The following is a 21,915-nucleotide window of genomic DNA, read 5'->3' as shown; positions in this document are numbered from 1 at the left end:
AAAAAAAAAAATAAAATATTAATAAAATTATAGCCAAATTATTAGTAATTAATTTTTTTAATTGTTGAATACACAGTTAATAAACAATATTACTTTATGATTATATATAAAAATATATTTGTTTGTTTTAAAAAACATTGATTTATAAAAAATTAATAAATTTATATAAATAAAAACAATTAATTCAATTAAATTTTGAATTTTGAATGTCTAATAATTTTTGATTAAATTTTTTATTATTAACTAATTAATTAATTTTATATAATATGAAAAATAGAGTAAAATGAAAAATAATAATATTAATTATATTATAATAATACACATAAAATTAAATTTAAAAAAATATAATTAAGTAAAGTTAACTTTCTAATAGTTTAAACTAAATTAAGTTTCAATAAATGACATTGATTAATTATTTTTATTTAATTACAGTTTAAAAAATCAGTTTTACAATGATATAATGAAATAAATATAATAATAAATTAATTTTAAAAATTTTGATATAATTTTCCAAATGTTTAGAAAATAATATTAGAAAATTAAAAAAAAAACAAAACTAAACTTGTATTTATTAACTTAAAAAAGTATTATTAAGTTAATAATTTTTATAAACATTTTTTTTAAAAAAATACATATTAATAACATAATCTAAAGTTTCATAATAAAGATAATTAATTAATTTATACAAAATAATAATATCCTAAACAGGTATTACTTAATTAATTTTTATTTTGTTTAATAAGATAATTGATTGAAATAAAAACTCTAATAATATAGTTTATTAATTTAATTATTCAAATGTTAGTTAAAATTATAATAAAATTAAATAATTAAAATTTATTAATTTACTATGTCTATATTTAAAAAAAAATTTTTAAATAATAATAAAATAGTTAAATAAAACTATTATATTAAAGTTTTATTAGTGTTTACTAACTATTTAATTTTAAAGTTTCTATAAAACATATACATTAATAATTTATTAGTTAATTACAGTTTTTTTATACAATTTAAATAATAAATTTTTAAAAAATAACTAATAATTTTTGTCTAATGTCTAATCGTTAAGTAATTTCATTCATAAAAATTTCAAATCAATAGTTTAATATATATATATATAATAATATATATAAATATTATAAATAATAAATTTTGACAATAATAATAATTAAAAAAAAAATTATAAATTAAATCTAATAAAAAAATTATTTATTTTTATTGTCAAAATAATTTAAGATATAAAACAAATACAAATGTTGATTTTAAATATGTATATTAATATTATACTATTATATATAAATATGTATATTAATCAATTGAAACATTATAGCAAATAAATTAAAAAATTTTTTTTACTTTTTTTCCATTTTATATATAAAATTAAAAAAAATAATAGTCTGCATATTAATAGGCTATTTTATCTATAAAAAAACTTTTATAAACATACACAATATAATTGTTACAGTTTTTTAAATAGTTATACAGTTTATTATATATATATAATTTTAAAATTATATTTCTTTTAAAGTTTTATTAATTATAGTAGTATATTGTTATATAATATATATAATGTTTAAATAATTAAATGTTTCAACAACAAAAAAATAAATAAAAATAATTGCAAACCATTTTTTTAAAATTAAATCAATTAATCTTATTTATTATATACGTTAAAAAACAGTTTAATAATAACTATTGAACGATTAGGTAACAGTATAGAGAAATAGGATAATCATTTGGACAACGGGTTTGAGCGGCTCCGGTAAACTTTGCTGATCGATAGCCCGGAGCCAATTCAACAGTGGCCTCAATACCAGGTCAGTGATGGCCTGTTTGATAGTCGTTATCATTGTTGACGACGACGACGACGATGAGGACGACATACTATCTGTATATCGTTTGTTACGTAAACCATTATCTACGGCCTCCTCGGCGGACATGTGGTCACCGATGTCGGTGTCAATGCCGTACTGTTGAACCATACGTTTGATTAGCAGCCGCTGATAGGGTCGGCTATCATCGGCTGCTAAATCGCCGTTTTGGCCAACGATACCATTGATTGATCCGCTTTTATTATCGCCGGTATTGGTGGCGATGGTCAGCACCGGCGGTATTATCGATAGACTACTACGACTAATGGCTATTAATGCCAACAATTGACCGACAATTTGATATAACATTATATATATAATAATAATAATTATGTGTATAATTAAAAAATAAATTTATCTAAAATATATTTATGTTATAAAAATAAATTATTATATTATTTAAAAATTTATAATATTTTTTTGATTGATTTAACAAAATGTTGTTTTCAATTGTATTGTTTGAAACTAAAATAATTAAAAAAAAACTTATTTATCATAAATAAAATTATGTTTAATAAAATCATATATAAAATACATATGTTTTTTGAAGTTATTTTTTATTTATTTTTTAAAATAAATTATTATTTACAATTAAAATATATTTGTAAATAATCTATTGGATCATCAAAAATGGTGTGATTTATTAATAAATTATTATTAAAAATAAATGTTATGATAATAAAAATTTATACAAAAGTTTTAAAAAAAAAATATTTTAAGTAATTAAATCATTTTCTATATTATTAAAAGTATGTATTATTACAAATAAATTTAATTAAAAAAAAATAAATCAAAAAAAATAAATCAAAATTTAAACAAATAATCTATAAATTATGTTTAATAGTTACCAAAATATTTATTATAACTTATAACAGTATAATAATGTATTGATAGTATATTATTTATATTAAAATTTAAAAAAATAATAATTATTATTATTAATATTATTAATATTATTAATATTATTAATATTATTAATATTATTAATATTATTAATATTATTAATATTATTAATATTATTAATATTATTAATATTATTAATATTATTAATATTATTAATATTATTAATATTATTAATATTATTAATATTATTAATATTATTAATATTATTATAATTATTAATAATTATTATTATAATAATAATATGTTATAATTAATAATTAAATATATATACAACAAACATGTTAAAAATAATAAATATTTTACATTAAGTAAAAATTAATTTTATTGTAAAAAATAAAAGTTTCATTACATTTACTATTATCTATTATCTATTATAAATATATATATATTAAATATCTATTATGTTATTTCAACAACAAAAAATTATTAATCAAATTATTAAAACTTATTTGAAAAAAAACAAACCAAACATATTATACGGTAGAAAAAAAAATTATATAATACTATAACAATATTAATACAAAAATTCATACAACAAATAGATACAAAAAAAATAAAAATAAAATTATATTAATAATAACAAAAGCTTATTTATTATTATTTGTTTTAATTTATTATTCAATTACATAACGAATTATTTAAAACTTATTAGAAAAAACAAACAAACATATTATATAAATAATTATATAAAAAATTATATAATACTATAACAATATTAATACAATAAATTCATACAACAAATAGAGAAAAATAAAATTATATTAATTAACAAAAAAAATTTGTTTTAATTAAAAATTTTATGTTTATTATAATTATGATCATCACTACCATCATCATCATCACCATCACTATGACTATCATCATCTACTTGGCTGACAATAGCGTCCAATAAGGATATTAACAGATTAAGTACTGGTCTAACCAATGATGGCAATACTGACTGATCGATACCCCGGAGCGCTTCGACCGCCGGTTTCAATACTAGGCCAACAAATTTCTGTTTGATATTATTTAATGATAGGATGTCTCGTTTTTTACGTAAACCATTGGTAACTACTCTACTATCGGGCGATAATACCTTTACAATGGATATGTAGTCTCCGGCCAAACCGTCATCGTTGACATCATCATTGACCATAGGTTTTACGGGTCGTCCATTGGAGGGACTGGCCTTACGGGACAACCAGTTGTTTGGCTGATCACTGGCGGCCACACTATCGGCAATATTGGCAGCAGCGGTGGTCATCATCAGCACCGGTACCAACACGAGTATGATTGTCGCCAACAACAACAGTATAGTTTGATTAAACATTTTTTTTTGTTATTTTTGGGAAAAAACTTTTTTAAAAAACTATTTATTTTTTATATATTAATTAAAAAATTTGAGATTTCTATTAATAAAAATTATTTAATGATTGTGTTCAGTGATTGTGTAAATTGTTTTTAAATAATACTAATAATAATAATTTTTAAGTTAATAATATTTTTTATAATATTACAACAAATTCAACAAAACATATGTTTGTTTAAAAAAAATTAAGTTAACTATAAATAAAATTTTGTTGATTTGATATAAATATTTTTAAAACTGTTTTATTTTTTTAACATATAATTTGAATTTAATAATCTGATTATTTTGTTTTTTTTTATTTTTGTTGAATAAAATAAAATATCATTATATATATGTTACATTATTTTATGTTATGATAAAAATTTTTTATTTGATTGTCATTATATTTTTTTTGATAATCAAATATGTTTTTTGAATTTATAATTTAATTGTAATTTTATTTTTGTTTATTTTTTTTGTTTGTCTAAATTATAGTAATAATTAACAAACAGATTGTGTAAATTTTATATACAATATATATATATAAATCGTATCATAATTTTTGTAAAAATTAAAAAATATATAGACTTAGAAACTATATATATATAGATAACAATAGATATATAATATTATAAATAGATAAATATTTATTTATTTACTGTAAATAACAATCAAAATTATACACAATTTTTAAAAAAATATAGCATTTAACTAATAAATTGTTATTTTAAAAAAAACAATTACAAAAATATCTAAAAAAAATTATAGTTTACATGTATTTAATACAACTACTTATATCGTATATATATACTGTATATATATCTATAACTTGAATACATAAATCAATTCAATTTATTTAACAATTAATAATAATAATTAATAGTAAACTTTATTTTTATTAATTAATTATAACAATTGATATCCAGTCCCCCCCCCGACACCTAATCCCCCCTAACACCACCACCAATAGGTATCCAATGACTATTATTATTGTTACTACCGGGGGTTGCTTTAAGCACCGGTAGTAGTATATTGTTGGACAACTTGTTGTTATCGGCACCGGGTTTTAGACCAAGTTTTGGTCCGTCAACTAAAGCCATGGCCATCGAAGTAGTCGTCGCCGTCGCCGGTGGTCTTGAAATTAGGACAACTTTTTTCGTATAGTTTGTAGTTTTATCGGCACTAAGCAGCTGAGGATAGTCGGGTGCCAGAGCCTGAACGCCCATCTGGGCTGCCGTTAGTAAACTGTAGCCAATATTGTTGACTATGGCCGGCATAGTGGACATGGATGCCAGTCCTTTAATATCGTTGATATTGTTTGGCCTCAACAGGTCGGCCACACGCAGTATAGGTGTCGGTGCCATCAGTATTGGTGTCGAATATTTCGGTCGTTTTTTTAGATAATTATATTTACTATTAGTAGTGGGAGTAGTATTACCCGTGCTTTTGCCACCACTACCACCACCTACACCACCACTACCTCCCTGTCCATTATATCGATGTCTACTAGTGGTAGGACCGGTATGTTTTAGTGATGGCCTATTATTATTAGCATTATCGCTATTATCACTGTTTTGCATCATTGACTGGGATTCGGGAGCCGAAAATTTTTTCGGTAAACTACTGCTGCGGTAATCATTGCTGGCATCGTAACCACCACTACCACTACCATCACTGGCGGCGGCGGCGGCGGCATCAGTAGCTACTGGTGTCGTAAAATAGCTAGTATGCCTACCCCGACCATTATGATCGACACTGTATACATATTTTGATGGACTATCAGCCGCAGCGGCTGCGGCACCGGTAGATGACTGTCCATCTTCTCGCTGATCATCCGATTCTTGTTGTTGTTGTTGTCTAAACTTTTGGTAATATTGTTGTTGTTGTCGATGTTGTTCAACAACACGTGGATCAACACGTTTCATGTGATTATCATATTTTTCTCGACGATTATTATTATTATTATTATTAGTTGGTTTCGGTTTCGGTGTTTGTTGTCTACTATATTGCTGTCTATTGTTGTTGTTGTCGGCATAGATAGGCATAAATTGATGGCCATTATCATCGCCGCCGCCGCCGTTATTATTATTATTATAAGTATTATCATTATTATTAGTATTATCATCGATATTATCGCCAATATTATCATCAAATTTTACTAAATTAGTATTTTTTGTATTATTTTTACAATTATTATTATTACTATTAGTATTAGTATTTCTAACATTAGCATAATTATTATAATTATTATTATTATTATGATAATCATTATCATTGTTATAGTTGTTATCATTATTACTATTAAGTGATAATTGCTTAACCAATGATGGATATTGTGAATTATCATAATAATAATAATTATTATTATTATTAGTATTTTTATTATAGTGATTGTTTTCATAATTAGCATCATAAGCATCATTATCATCATCAGCATCACTATTGCTAAGCACTGGTATTTTTTTATGATGTTGATGACGGGTATTATGATAATTAGTGTCATCATTATTGGACTTTGTTGTCGGCACCGGTATCTGTCGTTGTTGTTGTTGTTGTATCTGTGATTTGATCCATAAGCTGTCCATTGGTTTCCAGAATACTTTATTATTATTATTATTATTATTATAAGGTTTCTTGGTTTTAGCTAACTGTCCTCTATTAGTAGTATCCTTATTATTATTATTATTACGATATACTATAGCATTGCCATTATGATATTGATGATAATAATTATGATTATTATTATTATTATTATTATGCAATGCTATACTATCGTTAAGCAATTGTTGCAATGAATTCATTGTTAGTAAATCAGCCGGGTCATTATTATTATTGATTTTATTATTATTATTATTGATTTTATTATTATTATTATTGATTTTATTATTTTTTAATTGATCATGGTTACTGATCCAGTTTTGCTAAAATATTTGTATTTTAAAATAATAATAAAATAAAATTATATTTTTTAAAACTTAAAAAATTTGAATTCTTTTAATTCTAATTTTAAATAATTTATTACAATTTTTATATACTAACTATAGTTTTATAGTTAAATTATTACAGTTTTTAATTATTTATTTATTTTTTTATGAATATTAATAATTAAAAAATATTAAATAATAAATATATATATATATATTTTTAAATAAATATTTAAAATAATTTATTATTAAAAAAATACTTAATAGTTTATTATTATTTAATTGCTTTAGATAATGTTATTGTTTAAGTAATAATATATTTTATAGTTATAATTAATTTATAAGTTATTTTCTATTTTTAAAAAAATACTACATTTTATTATAATTAATTAATAACTAATTAATAACTAAAAAAAATTAAAAAGTTAAAAATTACAAATAAATTTTAATTAGATAAGCAGATAGTTATCTGTTCAAAATTAATAATTTTTTAGAAATTATTTTAATACAATAAAGTTTAACTAAATTATTAAATTATAGTTTTTAATAGTAATTTTTAATAGTATTAGTTGAAAATAATTTAAATAATAGAAAATTATAAAATTAATAATTATAATAACAAAAACAAATGTTTTCATTTGTATTAGTTTTGTAAAACAAATTAGTTAAAAATAATTTAAAAAAAAATAGTTATCTATATTTAACAAGAATTTCGCAATAAAAAAAACAAACAAAAAAATATAAAAAAAATATTATTTTGAACTAAATTGTCAAAAAAAATTGTCAAAAAATTTTTGAAAACATATTTAAATATATAATACAGTATATAATATACAGACTATTAGTTGAAACAAATATATATATAATACTAATTATTATTATTATTATTTTTCTGATAACTAGTATATACTGTATATTAAGGGCGCTATCGGTAACACTATTTAAATAAAATCAATGGTTTTTTAACAAAAAAAAAGTTTATTGAATATTTAATGAATTATTTTTTATTTTATAAAAATATAATAACAATAAATAATTGATATATTTTGTTAAATACATTATTATTATTGCACATAATTTAACTGACACTAAATATCGTAATAATATATATATATTTAAAATTATTTTTTATTTTTCAATGTTTTTCAATAATTATATTATGGATGAGTTGTTTATCTATCAATTATGAGTTTAAAACTAATTTTTGTTTTTTTTTGTTGAAAATTATTTTTTAACACTTAATAAATATCATTATTATTATTATTATTAGTGAATTGAAAATTAATTAACATATAAATGTCAAGTATTTTAATAACTTTTAATTATTTTTTTGTTATAAATATAAATTATAATTATTTTATTATGTAAAAACACAATTAGCAATTTTTTATTAAAATTATTTTTTTAAAAAATAATTTAACATAAATTTAAATACCGGAAAATTATCAATAATTAATTGTATATAATTTTTTTATTGTTGATATTTTAGTAATAATAATAATAATAATATTAATAAAAGTAATAATAATATTAATAACAGTAATAATAATAATAATATGAATAAAAGTAATAATAATAAAACAAAAATAATAAGTATTTTATATTTCAAAATAATTTATTGTTATTATTATGAAAATTACAAAAAAAAAGTTTATAGTTAAAAATCTAAAGTGTATAAAAAAATTTTGTTTAATTAATTAATTTTTTATATTATAGTTTATAGATTTAATTGTTCACTAAATTTTCAATTAAATTAAATTATTATAAACTGTAATACAATAATATAATGACTATTGTAAGGTATATTATAAAAATAATATATTACGTTTAGTTAATCGTTTTAATTTATATTTATAGTTTTAAAATTAAAATTTTTATAAAAAATATATATATAGTTAACTTTTAAATCTAAATTATACTACACATAATTATAGTTTTTTTTTAATTATTTAAGCTAAATATTAATATATATTTTTCAATTAATACTATATTTATATTATAAAACAATGTATGAATTTAATTTATATATACTCATCAATATATATATATAATATTAATCTACAAATATATAAATTATATAATATATATATATGCCATTTTAATATACAATAGTTAATTGCTAAAATTTATTTATTTATTTTTTTAAAAAATATAAATATAACATATTTGACACGTTATCTATTTAATACAAATTATTTTATTTCTAATAACTGTATAATATTTTTTGTATTACAATAGTTACAGTTTTATAAATATAATTTGCAACTAAACAAATAAAAAATAAATAAATAAATAGTCATAAATTAGTTTAATTTAATATTATTAAATAATATATTGTATAATTTATTACATAACTTAATTTTTATATCTACTTAAAGATTTATATATAGTATATATATATATATGTGTTTTTAAAAAATAATTTTAAATATATATAATATATAAATTTAAAATATTTTTTTAAATAATTGTTTAATTGTTTATAATATTATATATATATATATATTAATATATATATGAAAAAACTAACCTTGTTAACAATTTCGGACTGTAATAAACGTATATCACCATGATATGGATTATTATAATAGTATCCTTTTAAAAAAAATAATTAAAAAAAATATTTTTATAAAAAAAATATGATTTTTATATGTAAAAAAAAAATAATATTATTTATAATTTTATATAATAATTTTTTTTATTATACTTACCGTTTGTATATCCTATGGAAATAAATAAACAACATAATAATAATAATAGAAAATTTAAATAATTTAAATAAATATTAATAAAATTTTTGTACATTTTATTTTATTATTATCAAAATAAAATTTTATTGAATAATCAAATAATAATTATTAATTATTATAATAACAAATTTGGACACAAAAAAAATCAATGTTATTGTTTAGCATTTGAAACAACAAATAAATGTTTTTACTCTTAAAAAAAATTATTATAATAAAATTATTGTCACAAAAATATATATTTTTGTAGAAAATATATTTTCAAAACATTTTTATTTTTCTGACACAAAAAATATTTTTTGCAAAAAATTTAAATGATATTCAAAAAAAACTATTAGTTTTGTTATAATATTAATAGACAATACATTATATATATATATATATATATATATATATAGATTTTTGTGTTGTAACGTTAAACGGCTCAATGATATTGACTTAAAAAGTATTTTTATTATTATATTATATATTATATAATACATTATTATTATAGACAATACAATACTGATTGATGTTTATTCACAAAAAAATAATAATTTAAAATTGTTTTTTCAACTTAACTTAGTTTTTATTATTTATTTTTTTAAAAAAGCGTTAAATGCTTATTGTGTTTATATACTGTATGTATATTAAGTAATTTATAGCATATTAGTTAAAAATAGTTTATTTTATTTATTTTTATATTTTTTGGATAATTATTAGTTTCGTTATTATTATTATTATAACTCAAGTGATGATTGTTTTACTTTCAACAACAAAATAAACTTTATATATATATAGATATCATATTATCTAAGCTCTGCTAAGTTTTTATTAAATCATATTAACTAACAAATAATAATAATAATAATAATTACATAATAACTTATTAGGGAAACAATTAATTTGTTGAAAATTTATATATATATATATATATATATATAATACAATAGTATTGTATTATTTTTGTTTTAAATATAAAAACTAAAGATTTTTTGGTTTTAATAGTCTTAGACAAAATAAAATATTATTATTTTTTTTCTAAAAATTTAAATAATAAATTATATACAATTTTTTTATAATTATTCAATTAAAAATTATTGTAAATTTAATAAAAATAGTTTTTATTATAACTATTATTTTTTTCCACTGAATTATGTACACTATATCATTAAATCAATTAAATAAAATAGTATTGTATTTAATTAAAATAAAAAATTTTGATATCATATTATTTAATAGTATATTAATATTTTATGTTTTATTAACCAAAAAAAATTAAATGTTTTTAAATGTTAAAATTTTTCTAATTAGTAATTATTATTAATAATTTTTTATTAAATAAATGATTCATTGATTTATTTTATATGATATTTAATAATAATATACTAAACACAGTATAAATTATATTATAATAACATTTGCTAAAAATTAAGTATTTTTCCTAATATTTAAAATTATTATAAAATAAATTTTTTCCCCATTTATATTGAATTTAAATATTAATGTTAATATATTATAGATGAGTATAAATAAAATTCATAGGTTTTTTTTTAAAATAATAATAATTTTTAACAATATTTTAATAGTTTTTTGAATATGTTTCAATACAATACAATATATTGAATATTAAAAATTAAATATATTATTAAAACAAAATATTAAAAATATTTATTGAAAAAAAATCAATTATTCATTAGTATTGATATTTAAAATTTTTTAAGCAAAATAATAGTTATTGCTAAAAAAGTTTATATATATATATATACAGTACAATATATATAATTATTTTTGAGTTAATATTAAATTGTTATATTTGACTAATTATTGAAAAACTTATTAACTATTAGTGTTATTACTACTATTGTGTTATATATATTAGTGATGATATACTGTAGATTAAACTGAGTAAAACAACATTAAAATATAATTTACATATAAAAGTTTATAATTAAAATTATATATATATATATATACAGTATAAGTAGCCAAACGTTTAGATATAATAAAAAAATAAAATAATAAGGCATTTGTTTTTTTTAAAAAAAGATTTTTAATTGACTATCATTTTTGTTTTACTTGAAAAAAACGTTTTAAAAATGCGTAAGTTTAATTTAATTAATAAAATATATATATATATATTTAATTATATATAATTAATAACTAAATTTAATTTCAATTAAAATTAGTTAATTATTAATTATATTTAATTGTATTAATAAAATATTAAATTAAATTATTAAGCAAATTAGTAATATATTATATATATATAATTGAAAAATTAAATTTATTAATTATTATTACTATACTATTATAATTGTGTTTTATATATTAATCCATTTTTTATTTATATATCAATAGCCCTATCAATAGCCAGTGTTGGATCAGGTGTTAGAGATATGAATCCCAAATATCTATTGCTACCAATGGTAGCCCTGTTTTCGTTGCATCTGATCGGGTATGTCCTCCACCACCACCTCCTACTCCAACAACATGTCATCAATAATTAAATATCTAATTATTATATTTAGTGTACTATATCTGGGAATACCGTTATTGAACAGAGATCTGGAGGCACCTCTGGCCGGTATGACTACCACTTCAACTACGGTAACGGACAGTCCGATTTCAATACTAGCCGACAACAGTTCAGTGGACAGTAGTCACAAACAATCGGCAAACTCAACATCGACACCGACACCATTGCCTCCTAAGCCAACTATTGATGAAAAAGGCTACTATTGTCTGTTCAAAAGCCGATGGCTTATAGCCTCCTATCTTATTGTTTGGTTGGTATCCCTATTGATTGAGACACTGGTTATCGGTTTTTCGTTGAGCGGTGTCGACAGTGTCGACCTGTTTCTCAAGTTTCTCTTGAAGATCAAACTGGGTATACATATATCGATACCATATATATAAATATACGTAAATAACACTTCCATCCCGTTCCCCACTGATATATATATATATATATATATAGGACTGTTGGCAATCGAGCTACTGGTGCTACTGATCAACACAATAATGATCGGACTGGAAATGGGTTACATTGCCTCACTGGACAACCGTTGTCCGACTGTCCTCATCGGCAAAGCTATAGCCGATGTGACCATCTTTTCCTGGATGTCCTACAGTATAATAGTCGTACTGATGGGCTGTCATCTGATGCAACAATGGTATAACCAACGAATCGATGCATCACTGGGCGATATACCGACGGCTGTCAACTATGGTGGCGGTGATGGGGGCGGTGGTGGACACCGTGTGTCGGCTTCCGAAAAGTATGTCCTGTATAAGCCTCGCAACTATAACCTTACCGGTTATAATACACCCCCGGCAACGCCCACCAGTTTGTATACAAGTCAGGCTACGCTTACTGAGCGCATGTAGATTATGTTGATTTTAATAGTATTTTTGACAACCCTCCCCACCCCACCCTTGGAGGTGATGATGATGATTAAGGGGGGGAGTATTTGAATAAAATATATTTGAAATTTTTGTTAATTGATATTTAAAAATTATTATATTGTAAAAATTGTATGATTTCCCCGCAACTCACCCCCTATCTACCCCCCTACACACACCCACTAAAATTTATATATGAATCCATATATTATAATAATTATTTGATGTAAATTTTTCTTATATTAAATCAAAAAAATTGTTTTGTATTGAATTTATTAGAAATATAAAATAATTGTTTAATTGTTTAATAAAAATAATAATAATAAACTTTGCTATTAATAAAAAATATTATTTTATGGGGGGGGGTTAATCAATAAAACAAAATAGTCACCCCATTAGACATCATATATATATATATCGTGTGTGTGTGTGTGTGTGTGTCGGCACTGGTATTGGTGATGACCACCAGTTTTTTTTAATACTTGACTATACTATGATGATATGCTTAATATACATCTATATTTTAATAATACAACTAAACGTTACAATAGTCAAGTGGGGGTAAAATTTTTAAATAAATTATTTGGTGTATATATATATAACAGTCAACTACCCCCCACAAAAAATAGTCACCCCCCACAAAAAATAGTCACCCCCTATATATGTGTCATATATTAAAAAAATGTATCTAGATGATTCATACAATAAAATATATATTTTTTGAAACATTATAATAAACTTTGTCTATATTTATTAGTCATCATTTAGACACACAATTAGACATTTTTTTATGGTGTGACCAATAAGTTTAACTATAATATATATATAATATATATATAGTATATATTAGTATAAATATATATTTAGCACATGTACTGTATAAAACCTATAGTAATTACAGTACAGTTTATATATATATACTGTATATATTATATATAATTACATGTGAAAAACAATTAACGGTAATTGTATCTAAAAATTGTGATTTTTTTGTGGTTTTATTTTTTTGTTACTAATTGCCGACAATTGACAACAACAACAACACCGGGATTAAAAAAATGCCAAATTTTAAGATACAGGTGCCGATAGGCTTGTCATTGATAATTCACGTAATCGGGTAAATGATTGATTGATAATAATTATTAATTAAATAATTAAATTTTTTGGGGGGTTGTTTGGGGGGTAACCAGTGTACTGATATTGGTCTGTTCGTTGACGTCGACAATTAACAAGGACCTGGCCTCCCGAGCCCAAGCCACTGGACCTCCCGTACCCGTACCTAATGTCGAGGAACCGGTAGCCGGTAACCTGGCGGCCAATATAACAACAACAACCACAACCACGGCCAACACTACCGCAAATCAATCGACAACATTACCGCCACCATCGACACTGCATACAGGAAAACCTGTTAGACAACAGTGTCTGACCACTGTATTGGCCTGTATTGGCGCCTATATGTTGGTATGGCTGACCTCAATAGTAGTCGAGTCGGTAATCTATGGCTATTCCATGTCCGCCGCCGACGCCGCAGACGCCGCCGAACTAATGAATTGCCGACAGTTTCGGCTAATGCTTATCAATAAATTTGGTAATTAATATCAACAACAAAAAATTAATTAATTATCAATAATATTTCCTCCCTTCTCCCTTTCCCCACCCCTACCCCCCCCCCAATAACAACAACAACAAAAATTATAGGTATACTAGTAGTGGAAATGTTGGCACTGATTATCGTAACGGAAGTCGTCGGCAATCGGATTGGCTATTATGACTCGGCTGATCCCGATGATGACCCCGGGTGTCGACAGTTGCCGATGACCGCTAAATTGATCCAATTGACTGTGGCCTGGTGGTCAATGTTCGGTACGGGAGCCATTATGATAATTATATACAAATTGTATACCAATTATATGGATACTGTGATTGATTATTATAGATATTATTGAATACTATATATATATAAACCTGTCCTCTAACCCTAACCCTAACACCCTGACCCCCTATCCCATACCCCTAACCTTTAAATATTAAGTTAATATATTGAATATATAATTCAATGAAACTGTTTGTTTTTTTTGTTGTTGCTAATTGACTACTATTTATATGATAGCATTTTAAATGTTAATTAATTTATTTTTTTGTTTTTTTTTGAATAAATAATTATTATAATGACACTGATACTATTGACTAAAAAAATATAGTATTATAGATATATTACTATTATATATATATATAATATATATCATATATGACTCCTTATATTTATATAATTTGATTTTCCTATTGTTTTATTGTGTGTTTAATTAATTAATAATTTTGAAATTAATTTGTTTGAATCATTTAATTTAATTATTAATTTAGTTATTTATCATTATAATTTAATTTACATTTTAATATATAATATTTATTTATAAATTTTTTTTAAAAAGAGAGATGCTATTAACAAAAAAATATATTAATTATAATTTAATATTATCATATATGCTCTACAAATATAACCAATAAAATATAAATAAATATATAATTAATTTTTTTTATTATAAATAACTAATCACTTTTGTTGCATTTTTTATGACTACTATTTTTTTTAAAATTTATAAAAAATATTTTAAGCAAATTAAAAATAATAAATAATACTTTTTTTTAATATTATGTATTTATAATATGTATTTATAATATTTACTTTTATATCCTATGATGATATGCTTAATAACATAAATATATATTAATATTTTTAATAATAGTTAACTACAACTATTAACGTTACAATAGTCAAATGGGGGCTAAAATTTTTGTATAAATTATTTGATGTTACTATATTACTACTAAATATAACAGTCAACTACCCCTCCCTCACAAAAAAAAATATTAGTCACCCCTCCCCCCCAATATATGTGTCATATATATATATATATATATATATTAAAAATGTATCTAGATGATTCATACAATAAAATATACATTTTTTGAAACATTATAATAAACTTTGTCTATATTTATTAGTCATCATTTAGGCACACAATTAGCCATTTTTTGTTGGTGTGACCAATAAGTTTAACTATAATATAATATATATATATATATATATATATATACGGTATATATATATATTAGGCTATATATATACATTTAGATAGATATCAATATATAAGTAAAAAATATATTTAGCACATGTAGTTATTATATTTTTAAAAAAAACCTATAGTAACTAAAATACATTTATATATATTATATGTGAAAAAAAAATCAATTCAATTGTATTTAAAAATTTTTGATTTTTTTGTGGTTTTATTTTGTGTTACTAATTGCCGACAATTGACAACAACAACAACACCGGGAGGGAAAAAAATGTCAAATTTTAAGATACAGGTGCCGATAGGCTTGTCATTGATAATTCACATAATCTGGTAAATAATTTGACTGATTTGAATGATAATAATTAATTAATTAATTAATTAAATTTTTTGGGGTTTGGTTGGTTGGTTGTGGGGGGGGTAACCAGTCTACTGGTATTGGTGTTTTCGTTGACGTCGACAATTCACGAAAACCTCCTGTCCTGCCGACCCATACCTAACTTAGAGGAACAGTTAGCCGCCAGTAACCAGTCGGCCGTCTTCAATAGCACCGTCACCAACACTACTGCCAACACTACCGCAAATCAATCACCGCCGCCATCGACACCGCATACAGGAAAACCTGTTATTATACAACAGTGTATGACCACTGTATTGACCTGTATTGGCGGCTATATGTTTGTATGGCTGACCTCAATAGTAGTCGAGTCGGTAATCTATGGCTATTCCATGTCCGCCGCCGTCGCCGCCGCCGACGACACCGAACTTATGAATTGCCGAAAGTTTCGGCTAATGCTTATCAATAAATTTGGTAATTAATTATCAATTATTTAATTAATTATCAATAATATTTCATCCCTCCCACCCCTACCCCCCCTCAACAATAAAATATTATAGGTATACTATTACTGGAAATGTTGGCACTGTTTGTCGTAACGATAGCCGTCGGCAATGGGGTTGGCTTTTCTGAGTTGGCGGCCAATGATGATGACAATCCACTTTCTGAGTGTCGACAGTGGCCGATGACCGCAAAATTGGTCCAATTGACTGTGGCCTGGTGGTCAATGTTGGGTACGGTAGCCATTATGATAATGTTATACAAATTGTATACCAATTATATGGGTACTCTAGTTGAGTATTATAGAAATTATTTAGCCAAATAAATCTATATACCTGTCCTCTAACCCTAACCCCTACCCCCATACCCCCATACCCTTACATATTAACTATATATATATAATTCAATGAAACTGTTTTTGTTTGTTTGTTTTTTGTTGCTAATTGACTACTATTTATATGATAGCATTTTAAATGTTAATTAATTAATTTTGTTTGTTTGAATAAATAATTATTATTATAATGACACTGATACTATTGACTATAAATAAATATAGTATTATAGATATATTACTACTATCATATATATATATATATCATATATGACTCCTTATATTTATATAATTTGATTTTCCTATTGTTTTTTTTGTTGTATTAATTAATTTTGAAATTAATTTGTTTTGAATCATTTAATAATTTTGTTACAATAAATTTGTGTGTGTTTTTTGATTTAATTGATTTATTATTATAGTATATTTTAATTTATATTTTAATATATGGTATTTATTTATTAATTAATTTTTTTAAAGAGAGATACTATTAACTAAAATATATTTATTAATAGAAAAAATTAATATTTAATAATTAATTAATTATAATTTAATATTTTCCTATATGTTTCAATAAACTTAATAAATAAATTTATAATTAACGTTTTTTTTGTTTATAAATAACTAAAAACTTTTGTTGCATTTTTCATGACTACTATTAATTTTTTTTAAATTTAAATTTTTATCTTTTAAGCAAATAAAAAAAAATTAAATAGATACATAATTTTCAATAATTTAACAAATTTTATTATCATTATGCTATTTATGTTATCAATAAATGTTAATCAATTAATTTATTATTATTTTTTTTTGTAGTTAAGGGCACATAAAAAAATGTTAATCAATGGTTGTTATCAAATAAATTTATATTAATTTAATACATTATACTATATATTATATTATTTAATACTATATTTATAACAAATTATGAAAAACATTAATTTATATACTAATAGTTTTTTTTAAATATTATAATTATTATTATTTAACATTAGAGTCACAAAAAAATATTATGTTATTTTTGTTGTCGTTTTTTTTTAAAAATAGTAATATCTATTTAAATTTTTTCAAAAAAAAAAATATATTAAATTTTGCAATTGATTAACAAATTATTGGGTCAATTAATTATTTTGCAAAATAAAAAACCTTTAGGTGTTATCATATTATTATTATATTTATTTTTGAATCTTATAAATTGATAATCATAAATTAAAAATTATATATTTATCACTTATTTTAAAAAAAATGTATTATTAAACTAAACAAAATTTAAAATTATGCTGAAAATTATGCTGAAAATCATTAACACTAAATATACAGTAATAACTCAATATTGTAACTTTATAAATTATTTTTTAAATATATTATTATTTTATTATATATATTTTTTATAAGCTTTAAGCAATTAATTTTGTAAAAATATTAGAAATATGTTACTAAATAATTAAATTTAATTTTTTTTTAAATAAACTAAATATTTATATTAAAAAAATATGTTTGAAATTAAAAAATTTAAAGTAAATTAAACTAATTAATTATGAAACTTATAACTAGCAAAATATTATAAAAACTAAAAATATTTAATATATATAATTAAATTATATAAGTTTATAATAAATAAATAAATAAAATAATAAATAATATTTTTCTAAATAATTATTTCAATAATTTTAGTAATAACTTAATTAGTATTGTAAAAAAAATTTATTACTATATTATATCAACATTATTATTATTATGACTAAATTATTATTTAGATTAGCATTTATTTTGTTATTATTACTATTATAATTTAAACATTAATTTGTATTATTTATTTTAATATTATTATTATTATTATAGTTGAATAACTTTATTATTTTTTACATTTATAAAATAATTTAAGCTATACACATTCAATAAACTTAATGAATATATTAAAATAATAATTATTATTAATATTATAACAAATAATTTACAATAACCAACAACTAATAAACTTATAAAAAATAATAATAATAATAATATATTTTTTTGTTATATCATTATTCATACACTGGTATGTATTGCCAACACAACGATAATGATAATGATTAATCAATTATTATAAATAATAATAATTAATATTTAACTATTATTATAATCATATAAACTACTTATTATATTGTAATACACACACAAACACACAAATTTAAATTAAATTAAATTAAACAAATAATTTTATTAACTAATTATTAATTATAATATAACAAACAAACAAACAAACAAAAATACAGTAGAAATTATTATATATATATATTTAATTAAAAAATATTTATATAAAAAAAATAATATAATTGTATTTTTAATTTTATAACTTATATATAAATAATAGTAAGTTATAGCTCAGGTATATATATCCAGGTAATGGTATATTATAAGCTATTAATCAGCCAAACAGCAGCCCAGACAACAACCGGTCAACAGTGCCAGACAACAACAATCGCCATCAGCACCACCGGTATTACCGCCACCACCACGTCCTCCGTGATGGTCATCCAAGTGACAGTGTTTGTCCCGATGATGGCGTTCCTCGATAATGACTGTAGTCTGCGGCGGCGGTACTGATGGATGTCCACCACCGCAACCACTACCATATTCACCGTACGGATACTGGTGTTGTTGTTGAGGCTGTCCATAGACTGGCTGCGGCTGGTGCTGCCAACCGGGTGCTGGTTGTTGTTGTTGTATATAGACTGGCTGTTGTTGTGGCTGGTATTGAACTGACTGTCCCCACGGCGGGGGCGGCGATGCTGCTGATGATGATGGCAGTGGTTGTTGATGTTGTTGTGTCACATATCCCGGTCCATCCCTGAGCTGTGTAGGCAACTGTTGATATATAGTATCGGATTTAGTATACGGTGGCGGTAGGCCAGGCTCGGCAACTATGGGTGCCGGTTGCATAGTGTATATATATATATAGGGAGGGGTGGGTGATAGGGTAAGTTAGGTGTATTAATAAATAGTTGGTTACTATAATAATAATAATTAAATTTAAAAACCAATTATTATTAGTATTTAATTACACTTTTGTTTTATTTCAAAACAACAACAAAAAAACTTTTTTTTCAAAACTATTTATTATTATTTAATTAATATTTTTTAATAAAAAAACTTTATATCATAAATATAATTATTAATTAATTAATTAATTAATTAACTTGATAATTTGTGTGTGTGTGTGTGTGTTTCAACTTGGTTAAACTTGACATTCAAAAAAATAATATAAAAATTATAATAAAAATTATAATAATAAATGTTGTATTAATTATAATTAAATTGAATCCCAAATTTACAACAAAAAATATGTATTAAACTTTCAAACAATTTTTTAGTTTATGATTTGTAATATTAAATAATTTTTTTTTATATATTAAATATATTCAATATGCAACTCATTATAACTTATAATAATAATAATAATAATAATTAATATTTAGTTAGAAGTTATGCGATTTATTTTATATTATATTTTATTAGTTAAATGATGTGACAATTTTTTTTGTTGATTATTATTGAAATATACATACAGTGTATTGGCAACAAAAAAATCATAAATTTTTTCAAAGTTATTAGTAATAAAACTATTTTCTTTACGACAATATAATGTAATAATAATTATTGTTTTTTTTATTGTTGTCTATGTTTAGGTATGTCTCACAAAAAAAAATTACTAAAAAAATAAGTTATAATCAAAATAATATACGCATTAATATAATAGTAGTAATAATTATTAGTAATTTTTTTTAATGAAATTTCAATATTATAGACATTTTTTTATAATCACTACGAAATAACAATTATTTATTTCATTTTTTTTAAATACAATAATATTTAATAAATTTTATATATTAATAATTAATAAATTAAAATAAAATTATTACATACGTATAAAAATACTTATTTACATAAAAAAAAAGTTTGCAAATATATATACAGTATATACTATTGTGTATATATATTATGTATTATTGCATAAAATTAATTACAATTATTATATTATTTTTTTTGTGTGTAAATACTGTAACTCTTGCAGTATATACTGTAATAAACTGTATATATATTTAGAGATATATATTATAAATAAGTAAAATATAAAATACTTTCTGTCTGTCTGTCTCTCTCTTTCTATCTCTCTGTCTCTCTATCTATCTCTCTGTCTATCTCTCATTCTGTCTCTCTGTCTCTCTCTCTCTCTCTCTCTCTTTCTGTCTCTCTGTCTCTGTCTCTGTCTCTCTCTTTCTATCTCTCTGTCTCTCTATCTATCTCTCTGTCTATCTCTCATTCTGTCTCTCTGTCTCTCTCTCTCTCTCTCTCTCTTTCTGTCTCTCTGTCTCTGTCTCTCTCTTTCTATCTCTCTGTCTCTCTCTTTCTGTCTCTCTGTCTCTCCGTCTCTCTCTCTCTGTCTCTCTCTCTCTGTCTCTCTCTCTCTGTCTCTCTATCTATCTCTCTGTCTCTCTCTTTCTGTCTCTCTGTCTCTCCGTCTCTCTCTCTC

The 21,915-nt window shown here is 21.9% G+C and overlaps 3 protein-coding genes across 3 annotated transcripts; all 3 read left to right on the top strand.

Annotated features, from left to right (window-relative positions):
- Positions 1–11,764: 11,764 nt before the first annotated feature.
- Positions 11,765–13,344, top strand: LOC128955418 (uncharacterized). Its single transcript, XM_054301085.1, has 4 exons — positions 11,765–11,857; positions 12,116–12,212; positions 12,286–12,644; positions 12,735–13,344. Exons 1-4 carry the CDS (start codon positions 11,854–11,856, stop codon positions 13,142–13,144), a joined length of 870 nt encoding a protein of 289 aa, XP_054157060.1. The 5' UTR covers positions 11,765–11,853; the 3' UTR covers positions 13,145–13,344.
- Positions 13,345–14,106: 762 nt separating this feature from the next.
- Positions 14,107–15,249, top strand: LOC128955470 (uncharacterized). The gene is made up of 3 exons (XM_054301144.1): positions 14,107–14,276; positions 14,350–14,750; positions 14,861–15,249. The coding sequence occupies exons 1-3, from the start codon at positions 14,218–14,220 to the stop codon at positions 15,106–15,108; spliced, it is 708 nt and encodes a 235-aa protein (XP_054157119.1). The 5' UTR covers positions 14,107–14,217; the 3' UTR covers positions 15,109–15,249.
- A 1,149-nt stretch (positions 15,250–16,398) lies between these two features.
- Positions 16,399–17,467, top strand: LOC128955472 (uncharacterized). The gene is made up of 3 exons (XM_054301147.1): positions 16,399–16,569; positions 16,665–17,047; positions 17,134–17,467. The coding sequence occupies exons 1-3, from the start codon at positions 16,511–16,513 to the stop codon at positions 17,397–17,399; spliced, it is 708 nt and encodes a 235-aa protein (XP_054157122.1). The 5' UTR covers positions 16,399–16,510; the 3' UTR covers positions 17,400–17,467.
- The last annotated feature ends 4,448 nt before the right edge of the window (positions 17,468–21,915 follow it).

The sequence above is a fragment of the Oppia nitens genome, unplaced genomic scaffold, assembly GCF_028296485.1.
Source record: "Oppia nitens isolate AA-2021 unplaced genomic scaffold, nextdenovo-longstitch-racon4-pilon3 scaffold2_pilon_pilon_pilon, whole genome shotgun sequence".
Classification (NCBI taxonomy): domain Eukaryota; kingdom Metazoa; phylum Arthropoda; class Arachnida; order Sarcoptiformes; family Oppiidae; genus Oppia; species Oppia nitens.
The sequence above is the reverse complement of the archived record's forward strand: the minus strand, read 5'-3'. Positions and strand labels throughout refer to the sequence as shown.